The sequence below is a fragment of the Stegodyphus dumicola genome, chromosome 12, assembly GCF_044657685.1.
Source record: "Stegodyphus dumicola isolate Sdum_Otavi_A_Nest chromosome 12, ASM4465768v1".
Taxonomy (NCBI): domain Eukaryota; kingdom Metazoa; phylum Arthropoda; class Arachnida; order Araneae; family Eresidae; genus Stegodyphus; species Stegodyphus dumicola.
The window spans coordinates 52490812-52507700 of NC_140779.1; the positions used below are offsets into that span (position 1 = coordinate 52490812).

Here is a 16889-nt window from a genome sequence, read left to right on the forward strand (position 1 = left end):
GGCTCTTAAATCATTCTTTTAGTTCATACAAATAAGGTCCTTGTCTCTTCTCCACATAAAACATTTTTTATGGTTTTTCTCCCATACGCCAGGATATCAAAAAAGCATTCCTCTCATAAAGAATTGCCACAAAACAATGAGCTGTTTCAGCTATCGATTCCCTGTTGAAACATGTCTCAATTGGCAATCATAAGCAGCCCGAATTGCAACTAAGTGACTATCATTGATAAGAGCCTTCAGAATCCACTCATATGGAAGTATCCTGTTTTAACCGAAGAGAAAGCCTCCTCACGCTTCGCTGGTATGAAACAGAAGGGGTCTGTTCTCGCCTAACGTTTAATGCAGATTAATAACTGCAACCGTGCTAAAACTGGATACGCGCCGGTGCGTCCCAATGCCCACAAGAGTCGAGCCTCAAGCTGCAAGAAATGTCGAAGCTTAAACTGGATTTGGCATGCACTGAGAGAGAAAGGCGCAGGAATAGATGAACCTGGTGTCTAGAGTCTTAGGCACTACTCCAGGCCCGAAATCCATTTTCAATTAAAGTGTTTACGACAATTTATAACTGCGCTTCAAAGGAACTCCCGTGGCAAGTGTGTGTAATCTTGAGCTATACCTCAACCAGCAATTATGCTGGATTGTTATCATTGTAATTAATGCCAGTAGACAGCGGAAGATATATGCCTTACATAACTGCTTTACTTCACCCTTAATATTGTGGAATATCGAAACCACAAGTATTTTAATGCTTTTAATTACTTAAAGATATCTTAAAAAATAAATAAAACTGAAATAATGAAAAGTGTTATTTGAAGGTATCAATAAATAATTCCATTGTAGCCGTGGCATTATTTCGTCTTTTGACTGGGCATGATTGTTTGAATACCCGTCTTTTTAAAACTCTACTTAAGGATTGTACTGTTTGTAACTCTGGATAATCCATGGATAAGGAGCATATTGACGAATGCACTGCACTATTATCTTTTACTGTTCTTTAAGTATTGGGAAGCAAGATCAAGACTAATGGCATAATGGCCAAATGTCTGGCATTTGTATAAATACACAAATAAATAATTTTTTCCAAATTTCTTTGGGAAGGGGGAACCTTTACTTTAACAACTTATATTTTTCCTGCATTTTAATAAACCACATTTAGTTGAGCGTAGTTACATTGTGTAGCGCATTGTTAATTGTATGTAAATATTATTAAGTTCACTAACAACGTAATTACTTAATCTTTATTATTAAGTATGAAAGTACGATTAATGGTTTGTTTTATGCAATATAAAAATTTTTATTTAAAACTTTTTCCTTAATCCAATTTAATATCTACCATTGCATTTATATTTATAAAAAAAAAGTGTTATCATTGTTATGGAAGGTTAGCTGTTTATAAACTATTCATTTTAGTTGAACACTGGGTAACTTGAACATATTGTTAAAATTGTACAGAATAATTTTAAACATATTGCTCTCCTATTCTGTGCTTCTTGTTTCAAAATTTTCTTAAGCAGGGAATAAATGTTATTCTGTATAACTTGAGTCAACTTTTGTAAATGCTTGATAAAAATTAAAAAAAACAGTAATCAGAATTATATTTTCTTGTTCAGCTCAAAATTAAATTATTTTAAATTTTAAAGTGAACAAAAGAAGAAAACAAATTATGTTAATTTACAGTAGAAATAAATATACTGCTTTTGTAAAAAATTATACTTGTGTTACCTAGTATGTCTTTTAAGAAATTAAAATAAATAGCTTGATTTTAGAGAGGCGGGGAGGGACCTATTGTAATTTTTTTCTAATTTTTTAAAAATCGCTTTTTTACCTAACATAACTTCTATAAGTCAATCACTTCCATCCTCTAACTTAAATGAATACTTGGAAGTGATAATTTTATTTTAAATAAACTTTTAACAATCATGCGTTATAAGAGAGCAAACGTATGATAAGCCATAAATCCTTATTTTTTTCTTCTTTTTTATAGCACACAGAAAGTAATATCGCTCCAAAATATGGGGGGAAAAAAAAGAATTGTTATTTGATTTTTCAGATTATACCTTAACACCGCAAAAGTTTTTTAATACGTGTCTGTACTCTTTATATTACTTTCTAAGGTCCATACTATAGTAGATAATGACTCCCGGAATTTTACAATTCCTAATTTGTTTCCGCACACCTTTTTTCTAATGCTATCAGTAGGTCTTCTACAGGTTATGCATTTACAATTCCTAATGATTTCAAAAAGTTTCACCCTCCCTGCCGGGAAGTAATACTGTATGAAATATACTTAGAGTCATTCTAGAATACTCGTTTTTCGCCATGTATTTAAATGAACAATAAAAATAATATTAAATAGATTTTGTGTACTTACTTGATATGAAAACGAAGTAATTATAATGTTATCTGACTCCGGATGGAATAAATGCATGGCATGGCAAATCTAAACCTGCGCTAATGTCAACTTAATTTTTGAAGAAAAACAGTTCTGTAAATTCTAAATGAAAGTACTGACTAAATTTTTTTTAAATAATTCAAGGTTTTAATTGAATTTTTGTTCCTTGGAGATGGTATATTAAAGTTTTCTAATTATAAATTATATATATAATATATATGATAGGTTTTTTTTTAATTTACTTTTATGGTACAGCAAAGATATATTTTGCATAAAATTACTTCAACTTTGTTAAATGTGACAAAATTTTACTAATTTACATCTTAATAAATGATGTGCTGTAAAGATTTTTAAAAAAGCTGGAGTAATTAAGAATTGAAGAGAAATTAAAATAGTTAACATATTTTAAATAACCTTCCATTTTTACGAGAAACCGCACCTATTCGCGTTATTATCTTTAAACTATGTACATAACGCAACTTACAATAAAAAGAAAACCGAAACTGTAAAACAATCATGGTCCGCTTACCAATTTTTATATTTTTTAAATAAATCATTTAAGATATTTTATTACTATCATTCCGAAATCTTCCGATATACGTCACGTAATGCCGCTAGCATTTGCGGCTCTTTAAAACCACAGAGGGAAAAAAGAAAAGCATCAAAGACACGGGGAAAAAAAGAACTCTCTCAGAATAATCATAAACAACCTGTTAGTCGTCTACATACAAAACAGCCATGTTCCACTCCATCTAGGACGCAGTTTATGAGACACTGGAAGAATGGAATAGCAGTGAAAGTAAGTGGGCAATAAAATTTGGGAGCGTAACTTAAGTGTCGTATGAAACGCACATAAAACTGTCCACACTTCCATTGAGCGGCATCGGCGAAATTCTCAGGGCAGGATGCTAGCGGCGAAACTACCGACGGCACGGCGGAGAGACACCGCATCACCCAAGCAGCTATGACCGTATGACCGTCGATTTCGCTTTCCGTCTTTAGGGTATTGGATATTAATAGCACTTAAATATTTCTGTTTGCAGTGACATAAGTATAAAACAATTTTATTTTAGTTTAGTTTTTTACATGTAAAAAAAAAACTTAATGATGCAGTTTTGTACATTAATTTTCTCTTATAAAAATAATGTTAATAATGATGCAGTTTTTTTGTATCAATTTTCTCTTATAAAAAGTAATGTTAATGTTTACATAAAATAACATGTGCCATTACTTCTTGAGGAAAATAAAGTGCATTTAACTAACTTTTAAATGTACTCAACAATGTTTCGGAATTCTTTATCAGCATAAAAAGAGTTTCATTAACAGGAATTTTCGTAACAGAAATAATTTTCAGTATTGAAGAAAATGGAAAAATAAATGAATTAAGTTATATATTTTTTTAGTTTTCCACAGACTAACGTTCTTAAATAGGTTTAGATTCTGAAAATGAAACGCGTGTAATGAATTGTATGATTTACATGCTAATTCTCATCCAATAAAAACTTTGTAAGATCACAAAATGGTCATGAAATTTCTTATGAAATCTTATAAGTCATGAAATTACTTACTTAAGTACTTAATTTCATAAGTCATGAAATCTTATAAGAATTTGCACACCTTTCCTTGGATTAGCTTGATATAATTAATATAAAGAAATAAAAGATAAATTACTGTTCTGTTTTTTTTGGGGGGGATTTAAGAGTGAAGGGGATTTAAAATGCCATTAATATTCAGGAAATAAGTTGCTTCATTATGCTTGATAGGGAAATTTTAAAAAAAAATTCACAATATGATGATACCAATGTTCTGCATTTCTGATTTTTGAATTATAAAGGAGAACAATAAATCAGTGTAACCTACTGTAAGTACACGATTGTATAGCATGTTGAACTAAGCATGCAATTTATGAATGAAGAATTCAACTACTTATTTATTTCCAAACTACTAATTTATTTTATGCAGTTTTAATCTGCTTTGACTCATAAATGTAATGAATGTTACAAAACACAAGTGCATTTGAATATGATTTGCTCATTAAATTTTATCTTATGCTTAAACATATTAACAAAAATGCATATATATAAGTATCAACCTAAAACCTGAAAAAATGAAGAAACCACTTTCCCCTATATTGCCTCAAGTATCAAAATAGAACTGATTTAAAGGAAAATTATGAGGGATAAAAGGCAATGAAAAATTTTCACACCTTAGTTCCAACACGAGTCTACTAAAATATAAAATTATCTTGAAGATCTCATTTAAAAGCTTTCCATATTTTTTGTGATCCTGGTATGAATATATAAATTAATTTTAAAATTAAAAAATGAATAAATTGTTTATCAACACCCATGCGATAAACAATGTTACTATAATTAACTAAAATTAATGAAACAAGTAAATCAATTTAACTCAAAAAAATCACCAAAAACACGATTTTGAAAAAAGGACAAAAAAATACTGTAAATGAAAAAAAAAAAAAAAAAAAGAAGAAGAAGAAGAAGAAGAAAAAAAAAAAAAAGAAGAAGGAGAAAAAGAGAGAAAAGAAGGGAAAAAGAAGAGAGAGAGAGAGAGATTTCAATTTTTAAATATGAAACATGAAATAAAAATAGTGCTAAAATATATTCTAATAACAGTTATGCTTAAAAGAATAACAAACGTAATTTTCCTCCGTTTTTTAGAATTTAAGCAATGATAAACATTACATACTAACTAAAAAATGCAATTCAGAGCGGTATAATGACAATAAGCTGATAACATTTAATAGGATTATAACATGCAAGGTCTTCTTTGAGTAGGTGGGGTCCTTTTAAACTTAGCAGTTAGAATGCAGATTTTATCTCCAGTTACTCTCTGTGCACATTTCAATAAATGCAGACTCTTCATAGAAATTTTCAGAAGTAATTTTTGACGGTTTCTCATTCTTTTTATTTCTCTTTCTCCTTTCCATAGTTTAATTCATTTTTTGCACTTAAATACATACAATTAACTCAAACTTCTCAGAAAAGTGTTTTTGGGGGGCATTTATCAATATTTATTTATTGGGTATTTTGCATTACTACTTTACTTTGCATGAAGTAAAACAGCTCTCAGTACTTCTTAACTTTTCCATACAGACGCACCAGTAGACGTGATTAAAAGTTATAATTAGAATTTCTATTATTGAAATACATGTTGTAAAACAACCTTTACCAGAGCCTTTTTTTAAACCTGACTAAGAGAGGAAAATGTATTTAATCCTTTTATCTTCACATGTTTGATATTTATATTTTTCCTTTTATGTATGTAGCAAAAACAAGTAAACTAATATCTCTCTCCTCTCACCCCACAGTAATAATAAAAGTAAAATATTTTGACGTGTGAAAGATAGGATTTACTTTTTTTCCCTCCAAAAGCAAAATAATTATACAGAACTAACATATTTAAGAACATAATTATATTACAGGTGTCACATTTGTCGATAAGGATGTACATTTTCTTGCCTTTTATTTTATTTAAGAGTTGAATTTTCATTCGAAATTCAATACTTTTTGATAAGCATATCTTCATTTCTACCTAATCACATTAAATTTCAAACACTGATCAATTTTAAAATTTATGTTTTGCAAAGAACTTGATTGGCAGAAAAAAAAGAGTACATTCACAAGACTCAACAAGATATTTCAGATTCTCGGATATTATAATGATAATGTATGGCAAAAATTATTGAGGTTTTATTAAACAATTTATTATAAATTTCTTCACACATTTGATGCACGTTATACAACCACCATGTAAATATTAAGTGAAAAATAAACGTCACATAATCAAAAAGTATTTCAAAAAGCAATTTAAATTAATATTTTATCGTAATTTTAACTGATTATTGTTTGTTAACACATTATAATTCTTTTAGAAGCTCAGACGTTAATTATTTGTATTATTAACAATAACATTGTAAATCTACCATACTCTAACTAAAATCTGAGAAATGACTTAGGGCATCATTACCTAGCACATAAATGGCATATCTGCAAAATTTTTATATACTGCTCTACAGCTAAATTTTTTCTCGAAGAGCTTCCTCCCAAAAATTTATGACTCTTTTACAAGCAGCAAAGATCATTAAAGAAATATGTCATGCGCTTAAAGAAATTAAAAATTTCATAAAGAAAGTAGTAGTTATAAAATATAGTAAAACCGAGGTAGTTCGTAATATGCAGGATAAATTGTGCGAAATGTAAACAAGCACAAATGTAATTAAGTTAAGTTACCTCTAACTAGTTTTGGTACTAGATAAATATATGTAATTAATTAACTTAAATTTTTCTTAAAAACATATAATGCAAATTAAATCTCAAATATTATTAAACGTTACATGCATATTAACTATATATATATATATATATATATATATAATGTTGTATGATCTTTATGCATAATTTGCATAAAAATTAAAAAATTAATAAATTTATGAATTATTTATACCTTGTATATTTTAACGAAGACGAATGCTCATTTGAAAGACAGTTTTAAAAGATTGTCTGCTAATTTCAATATGAAATAAACGAAAAAATGCAAACTTAGGAAGACTTAGGACCACAGCAATGCATCACTTTGGTTAAATGGCCAAAATTAATTCACTAAACTGAAAGCTTTCTCATTTTATATTACGTCCAAAGGAGCGTGTTTTTTTTTTCTTTTCCCTCGCGCGCAAAGGATAAAAATATTTTATTTCATACACCGTTTTGCCACTGCTCGCTTTGAAATAAAAAAAAACGTTAAAGTTTAAAAAATATAAAATAGATAATAAAAGAAATTCGAAATTCAAGATTCGAGTATCCAGGTGCCCATAGTCGGGTGGAGGACCATGTTATTCAAAATTTAATAGCTCTAGGTATCAGTATCAGTATCAGTAGCGGGCTCAGCCCAACCCGCATAACCAAACAAGTTGGTCTTATATGATAGCTCTAGGTATCGTTGATTTTTCACAATGCGAGAAACTTACATACATTTCTGCAGATTCTTCATTGTTTAATTTTTTTTAATATAATACAGGGCGATAATATTTGTTTGGGCGATAATATTTGTTGGCAAAAATTTGAAAAATGATCCAGCCATAGTGATTCGATGGAAAATGCGTTTCGAGACTAGAAGCCCTTCTGGGCTAACACTGCTTTGGGCTAAAAATTATCTGGAATTCATATTTTTCGAATTAATTGTGAAACTAATACGTTTTAATGCATGTATAAAAAACAATTATATTTTGAACGAGTAAAACACACTAGACATTTTTCAAAATGTCATAACATAAAATCATAAAATCAATCATCTTTGTATGCTGTTAAAGAAAATTAGGTCGAAGATTTTTAAAAAATGGATATAGCCTGTCATATGTGCAGTAAATACTATGTCACGTGAATTCTATATAAATTTCTAAAAGATCTTTACTTAAAAGTTAAGTTAACCTAAAGCTCTTAGTAAGCATGTATAGATGAAGGAAATTTTTAACTCTATTTTTGCCCTTTTTATCAACACTTTAATAGTCTCTTTCTTCATTTCAATTCTACATTTAAACCTAATGTTTTGTACCTAATATTCCAGTGGAAGAAATTCATTATAAGAGAAATGTCCTATAAATGAATTATGTTCACTAGAATATTAGATTATTAGTTGCGTACGGTTACTGGAATATTAGGCTCTGTAATGTACTGTAAGAAAAACATACACGAGATTATAAAAGATTTCTATAGTCCCGAAACACAGAATTCCTTGTGAGCCTGTTGTAGAGTATACTTTACGGCATGGACGGTAAGTACATAATCTTTGCTTTTGATTGTAACAGTACCAAGATTTATGCGCAATTAGTGCCAGACATAAATCCTCATATTGGCAAAAGTACGAAAACTGAATGAATACGTAGAAGTGGCAACAACACGAAGCTTAAAAAGTTGTCTTTAGCTACCAGCTAAAACAAATGAAGCATCTCAAAGCAAAAAATTAAACCTATAGCAAAATCAAGATGAGATGGAGGATCAAGAAGGGGAAAAAATACGAAGAAATTTTTGCCGAAGAAAAGTCTTGGCGATTTATTTTTATATGCTTGTTGTAAAAGGGATTACTGGTCCTAATCCATGCAAGAGGGCTCCCGGGCCGAGTCCGAACGTGCCAAGCGTGGCATTATTGAGCCATTAAACGCCGTAATGTCGGAATGGCAGCCAAGTAAAGAATCGATGATGGCGCCCCGAGATTTAGATGCCGTGGGTTTCATGGCTTTACATTTTAAATCCTCGGGCGAACCGGAGAGCGAAGCAGCCCACGCTTGACGTATGACGCCCTGGCCCGCAGCCCTGGGCTCAGGAGCGCTCGCTGTTTTTCACTGTCAACCGCTAAGACCCCCGTATTCCTCCTCCATCCTACTGACTAATAAGTCCGCTAAACCCGCTATTTTTCACCGAGTCCACGATCGTCGATCGAACGCTTAAAATATCTGCCATGTCGAGAGAAAATTCCCTTCCCAAAAAATGCATCGGCTGTTAAGAAATGGGATATACCGCTAAGAAAAGGTTAAAAAAAAAAAAAAAAAGAAATGGATGCATACCAGTATATGTCGTTGATAACTAAGATTTTTTTTTTCCCTCCCAGGAGTAATTCCTCCGGAGATTTCCACAGTCGTTTTACTTTTCCCTTTTTAATCAGGATCGAAAGTTCGGTAGATAACAGGGCGCCATTTGGAAGTTTGGAAATTAACGTCCCAAGAAATAAATAGCGGCGTTATTTATTTCCTCAGCTTAAGCAGTATCAAGATATCAAGCTTTCTTTTCTTTGACTGCTGCCGCGCTTTAGGGTAAATGATTGGTCACTTAAGACACCGTTAATTATTTGCAGCATAAATCTGAGAGGAAAGTTTTGAAATACGATTTGGGGTATTCGAACGAGCGTTTTCTTTGGTTTTAAAATAGAATCTAACACTCGAGAATGATAAATTATCGTTAATATATATATCTGAAATATATCTTTGAATAATCCGGAATGCTAGAAAGCGCTTTAATACCCTTTTGCAAAATCTAAAATTAATGCATTTTCTGCTTTTAAGCTGCTAATTTCGAAAGAGTTCAACACCGAGCCGGTTATGAAATATTAGCGCACTTTATCTAATTGTAGGAATTTCAAGAAAAACATTTTCAGACGCTCTTCTCATGATGCTTGAATTAAATGTCACTAACAGCAAAAGATGGGCATTTTATTTTCTATCCCTTTCCAAACACATATAGCAATGAATAAATAAGTTAAATGAATTAAAAATTAATTAGAATAATACTCACCGATATTAATATAATAAGATTAAAACAAACTTTAGTTCAAAATAGGGAAGATAACGATGGCAGAAGAAACACTCTACCACATACAAAAATAAAACGATACAAATTGTTTTCAACATTTGGTTATTGTTTACAATTCAGAAGCAAAAATCTACCGAGATAATGGGGAGTATAAGACACTTAACCTCAAGTTAAAATATCAGCGAGGGTATGACGCGTGATAAATTAAATAGTAATAATAAAGAGTTATAACAAATTAAGGGAGACATAATTCTTAAGGTATGACTCATTTCAGATTCTTCAGTTGAGGAGATGAAATTCTCTTACATTTTACTTACTAAATTTATACATTTTATGTATTTTGCAACATTATTTTACTAATCTTCGTTTCGGAAACACGCTGTAATCAACCTGTATGCATGTATTTTCAATGTGATGAGAGACAAAATGCACCTTTCTTTTTATATCCAGCATGAACAGCTTATTCCTGTAGACCACAGGTCTTCAAACTGTATTTCACGGAACTCTGGTGTTCTGTGAGTCAAACTCAAAGGTACCGAGTCAAAATAAAAATTCGAAAAGAAAATTATAAAGCACTCCACATTAATTGACTAGTGTTTATTAACTAAAATATATAGAGATAGCAATCTAGTTACCGATTAGTTCTAAAACTTAATATGAGGTCATATGGTCATTGTATGTAAATGAGAAAGACGTGCAATGTTTTGCAAAACTAAGCAATGTTCTAATGGAAAATGAATTTAGACGACCTGTTAACAGTTACACAATGGAGTACTTTTTCAAAAGGTACCTGACACCTGGAATACGAGTTAATGCTATTAATAAGTTGCATTTATTTTATATTAATTTTTTTTAATAAAAAATATAGTACTTTTCCTTAATTGTCTTTACATAAAATACCTATACACTGTGATCTGCTTTAAATATTATTTTAAGATCTTTTTCTCTAAGGGTCGGCCCACCAGCGGCCGAGCGGTAAAGTCGCTGAACAGTGGTAGTTTGGTCCGAGGTTCGAATCCCGCGAACGGGCTGGCTGCATGGGCGTTTTCGTGGTTTTCCCTATGTGTAACGTGTATACGAGCCAGTTTTCCTTAGAAAGTCCTCCACGAAGGCATCCCTCCCCTTAGGCAGATAGTCCTAGTGTGCTTTGCCGTAATTAAATACACCGACACCTCTAAGGGTAGGATGGGATTCCTCAAAAAATCCTTATAGTTAGTTCTAAGGGCTCCGTGACTCAATAAAGTTTCAAGACCACTCTTGCAGACTAAGTAAAATATGTCCTTAAAATAATGAATCTTCTGCATTAATCCATATTAAGAAAAAAATTGTATTTCACTTGAGTCGACATAATTCGCTTAAGTCACTTGAAACTGATATGCAAATTCTTATATAGTTATCAAAATTACTTGTATTTAAAAAATATATACCATACAAACTTTGAGAGATAATTACAGGGAAAACAAAAACTTTTAAATTAAAATGCACGTGATATCTATTTTATTTATGCCTTAACTACAACGCACAAGTAATTGGAATACAACTACAAAAAAGTATTATCTAGCTGCTATACTCAGATACACACATTCACACACAGGAATTTTTCAGAAAAATGTTCGATTTTTATCCCTTAAGAAAAGCAATCTTGCTTAATGTGAGTAATTGCAAAACTGTAACTTATACCTTGAGAAAATGAATTTTGTATTGTTTTTATCAGATGTACTTTTAACGTAAATAAGTAAAAATAATAAAATTTTTAAAACTGGTTCTTTAAATTAATGTAATGTTACAAAATGTGAGTATTTTATTTCATTTGTGAGTACCTTATATTATAAACCACATAATTAGCTATTCCATGGATATTTTAATATCTTGATTGTTCAGCTCACATACCGGAAAAAAATGGATCTTATCCTTTTTAAGACAACATGGGCCGAACAATTTTTATTAGAAAAATATATGCTCCAACAATGCTTTCTGGCCACCGTTAAATTAAATATGTTGTTCTTATACCTTGTAGCATTGATCTCTTTTTTTTTCGGGGGGGGGAGGGGCAGAGTAAACACTTATATTGCAAAGTTTTCAAAGTGTATTATTTTAGTCCCCTCTTTGTTTGCTGAAATAAAATTATGTTATAAATACATTAAGAAACATTTTACTACAGTCAAAATGAGTTGATGACGAAAATTTGTTTTCTAAGTGGAAGTATCAAGTTAGAGCATATAACTTTCTAAAGAAAACTATTTGGTGCATGTTATCTTGTAACGGAAAAGATGCAAAGGAAGCTTCAGCAGTGAAAATTACTCTTGAAAAATTAAACATTTGGTCCTTTGGAAGATTTCCAGTTCTTCCCATTCGTTGATTATAATTCATGGAAAATGATGATCGTGACATATTAACGCCCAGTACAGAAAACTTGTTTCATACACAATGCATTTCGTATGATAAGAAAGACTGAAAGATAAAACACTGTTTGAAACTGATAATTCCTTTTACTTTTCTTGTTTATACTATGTACATATTATTCGCAAACATCATACATTACCATTAATTACAAGATTATGCAAAAATTTCATTCTCATACATTTCGAATGCTGCTAATATATTGTGGAATTAATATTAGGTAAATGTTATTTCATTTTATTTCACTATTACGTTAAACGAAATCTGTATGCGATATCAATAATACTACTCCTGTAGTTATACTTTTTTGGTTTTACATAAAAGACACTGAATATTCAAACAGGCTTGTTAAATTTTAAAGAGATAAATAAAATATATTTTACTACAAAAAGCGCAAGAATCCTAATATACCCGCTTAAGTTTTTAGTTGATATTATAGTTGATTATTTATAACGTGACGCTAAAATAAAACTTCTGTGATCTTATCAGTCTTAATTATCTCACTAAAATCGCATCGATTCACCTAACCATGTAATTTAATATGCATCATAACTTTCAGAAGAAATTTTTCTTTCTCTTTCTCCAGAATAGGAACTTAAAGTAGAAAAAAGGAACGTGGATAAAACTCGTAAATGATGAAACTTCATTTGACAATTTCAGTAAATTGTTTTATTAGAGTCAAGCGTTTCCTTTTATATCTAGGGAAATATCGATAGCACACTTTAATTCCAACATGGTCCATTCTAGAAAATATTTTGCTTCATGTGAAGTTAATAATTTAATTTATAATTCAATTTGCAATAATTAACTAAAAAAATGAATTAAACATGCAGTTGTAAAAAATAAAATGCAATCAATATGCTGTAGCAAAACTTTTTAGAAAAAAAAAAGCTTGTTGCAATGCTGGGGGGGGGGGGTGAAAAACCTAACGAATGACTTAACATACCTTATTTCTAAAAGAAATAGGTATGTTTTTTTACATTTACTTTTTTCCTTGGATAGGGCAGGGAGTAAAAGTTATCATATAATAGGGGAAAGAAAAGAATTGTTCTCTTTTTGAGCTTTCGGTAAAGTAATTAACATTTCTTACAATAACTTTCAAGTACACAGAGCAATACTATATACAGTTTTTCTACAGAATAAGAAATTTTAATTTTATTAAACACAAAAAAAATTTTTAAACCAAAGAAAATGTTGAAATAATGAAAGTATCTGTTTACTTTTCCTTGCCCTTTGTAAAAGCCTGTAATTTATTTATTCAGTATTATTCAGTTAATTATCTTTTTGGAATTATCTTCATACTCAATAGAGAGACTTTTAGACTTTTAGCAAAAAAATTCATTACAGTGCTTTTCCTCGAGTCTGTGAAGGATAGTGTTGAATCGAAGTTTAGTTTTTTTTAAACTAATTTAATTTAACTAAAAGAGTTAAACTAAGACAACTAATAACAAATAGGAATCATGATATGCATATAAGTGAGGTAGATGTTAAATATTGGCACTAATTATCGGTGGTAATTAACCAAACGTTTGCTATCACATTCTTTTGTTATCACCGGATAGTCAACCTCTTTTATGAAAAAATAAAATAAATAAAATAAAAGGAATGTAAGAAAAAAAAAATGTAAGAAAACATTTGATTTTTAAAATTTCTCGACTCTAAAAAAATAGTTTTCTAAATTCAGAAATAAGAGTAAAAATCGATTTCATAAGCCTAAAGCCTGTAAGAAAGCCTGAATTATAATCACTATAAAAAGCAAACATCTGGCAAGTTGAAGAAATTTGGGTGTATCAATCATACCAACTCGCGTTTCTATCAGATATGTAAGAAAATGGTGCACGAAAATTAATTATATAAATAATTAAAATAACAGGTCGCAGTTCAAATGAATCATTCACGAATTTTGTTAGAAATCATTAGGTTCAGATGAAATTTTCCTCCAGTTTTAGGCTTTCCTTAAGAAAAATCCTATTTAGGCTATAATTAACCTAAAATACTAATATATTTCGCATAAAAAAAAGCTCAAAATTTCAATACTTAATGTTTGTTAGTCATTTTTTGAACACATCACTTCCCAATACAGATTGCGTATGTTTGACAAATTAAGCTAATGAACATGTTACTACCTCTGGTGGTCAAAAGGACACAACGAAAAGTTTATTTCCACACTATTAGCAGCATTCGATTTTTGAACATTTGGATAGAACAACTGTAATGTTCCAGACGAGCCAATCACATAAACTGGAGGATAATGATTAAAACATAAACTTACACAAGTACTTTCTCGCCTGAAGCTAGCTGGATTTAAAAGTCTCTCTTCTTTACAGGACAAAAGAAAGAACAGAGTAATCCATGAGTCCTCAAAAACACAGAAAAAAATGACTTAGTTGCTTTCAGCACATTTCGAGTTACAGTTCTGCCTGCTCGCTAGGGAGAGTTTTGCAGGCCCTTGAGAGTGTTGCTGAAAAGACGCTGAAATCTAGGAGGGAGGGGCGCGTATTCCAGCTGGACTCGCACCCACGGAGTTCTTTACTTTTCCCCCTTCGTCGCAACTCCCTTGTTCCGGGGGTCGAAGATCCAGAGGAGAAATATCTGCTTTTTATTTCACATTTTGTATCCCCATTCTCAATGCTTAGATCAAACGCGTACATTAAAAGAAGCTAAAGGGGGGGGGCTGAATTCCATTTGTGAGCAGTCCACCAAACATGCTTTGAGCGAATTCGAATTTGATTTATGGTTCAGTGCCCCAAGTTCCTCACAGTAGGAGGGAAGGCACCAGACAATCGCCGATGAAGTTTCCGTGATATTGTCAGACAGTTAGTTAACTACCAAACGAAAATAATTAGTATTACAGTAGCTTGGCTTAAAATAAAATTATCACTAAGTTTGGGGCTATTAGCGATTGAACAGCTTAATATGAATTTAATTTGTTTCTACAAATTAATATAAATTAAAATAGCAATTAGAATATTTATCATCAAAATTTTGATTTCGAAAGAAATTTCGTGAATGAATAAATAAGCAAGCTTACAAATAATTCAGTATGTTTAATAAGAATTATTGCGATAGATGCCATCACACAGAAATGATAAAACTGTTAAAAACATTCGGGAATATAGGATTGAGAAATTGCTTAATTTGAAATATTTGAATTACTTGCGATATTAAAATATAAAATTATTAGATGGGAAATATCCTACTGTCTAACAATCCCCAAATATTCTAAGCAGATATTTGCTAGCCATACTTCCTTTTACGTTAAAGACAACGTAATTTCAATATTTCTTTCTGTTGAATCTATAAATTAATTCCTGGGGATAAATATGTGCGCATCACTTTATGATAGCAAGCTCTGTTCACTGAACCACTTCTTTTTTACATGACTTTTAAAATTTTAAATAAATTTTAGACAATTACGAGCACAGCCCATAGATATCTTGAGTATTAAAGAAAGGTATTCCAATTACTAGCATCATGCCATCTACGCATGGCGACTCTTCACGCAATGTTTCTTGAAGGGAACCTTCAGAATTTATGTACAGTATCATCTACCCCATCTGCTAGTTGCTAAAGAATCTGCATTGAGGTTTCACATCAAGATCGACCCCCGGTTCATCTAGTCAAACGGACGTCATCGGTGGTCTGTCCAGGTGATGCACAAGTTCCGGTCCTCCCGGACCCATAATGAGACCAGATTCCAGCTTGGCTTTGTTTTCCTTTTTCCACTTCATGCGTCGGTTTTGGAACCAGATCTTGATCTGTCGCTCGGTGAGGCACAATGCATGAGCGATTTCGATCCTGCGCCGACGCGTCAAGTAGCGGTTGAAATGAAATTCTTTTTCTAGTTCCAAGGTCTGGTAACGGGTGTATGTCTGACGACCTCGTTTTCTTTCTGGAAAAAAAAAAGAAAAAATCAGCAATCAATGGCTTTAAAAAAATACATAATGTGAATAACGTACACAATACATTCAATCAGCTGCATTCCTGGTTTTAGTTTTCAGTATAATCGTCCTCTTCTTAAAGAATATTCAAGCAAAAGACAAGCCACATGTCTTTGAGTACTGTTCATAGTTAAAAATCATCCATCAGCAGCAAATATCGCCAATACGGGGTTTTCTTTTCTTTAAGAATTACTTTTCCCCCTTTCCCCCAACCGGGCGGTAAAGTCGCTGACCACTGGTAGCTCGGTGCGAGGTTCGAATCCCGCGAACGGCCTGGCTGCATGGCCGTTTTCGAGGTTTTCCCCATGTGCAACGTGTACACGAGTCAGTTTCCCTTAGAAAGTCCTCCACGAACGCATTCCTTCCCTTAAAAACAATAAAATAAAACCAATAACCAAACTCTTTTATATATATATATATATATATATATATATATATATATATAATGGCGGGAATGACAAAAATGAATTGTCAACTTTCCGCGAGAGCGCGGGTGATCAGAAAGTATCAGAACATATTACTAATGCATGCAAAGCATTTTTATGAACATATTACTAATGCGTTAAAGACACTTTATGGACACATCACTGATGTAAGTCTGTAACTGCTTAACTTTGTTACATTGATGAAGTCTCACAGATCCAATAATCTCGTATTTGCTGGAAACTAATATGAATTTTGAAACCTTCTGTTTTAACACCCAAACCATGTTTTTATTTTATCGGCATTTCACATAAAAAATAAATAAATTTATTACTAGTATCAACTTGCTTATTTGTTTGTTTAATCAAATACAGCAACACACTCGAAAGCTGTCTGCTTAAAGATGAAAGGAAG

At 31.4% G+C, this 16889-nt stretch overlaps 1 protein-coding gene and 1 long non-coding RNA gene across 4 annotated transcripts in view; one reads left to right on the forward strand and one right to left on the reverse strand.

The window, feature by feature from the left end:
* LOC118199412 (uncharacterized) overlaps positions 1–16889 on the forward strand; it is a 163273-nt gene that overhangs the window by 51991 nt on the left and 94393 nt on the right. The gene's annotated exons all lie outside the window — the stretch shown is intronic.
* Positions 12181–16889, reverse strand: part of LOC118199410 (uncharacterized) — a 216231-nt gene continuing 211522 nt past the window's right edge. For all 3 annotated transcript variants that reach the window (XM_085827724.1, XM_085827725.1, XM_085827723.1), the window contains one exon: positions 12181–16003. In XM_085827724.1, the coding sequence (XP_085683850.1) occupies positions 15732–16003 (272 nt within the window). In that variant the 3' untranslated portion in view covers positions 12181–15731. The remainder of the gene's footprint in view (positions 16004–16889) is intronic.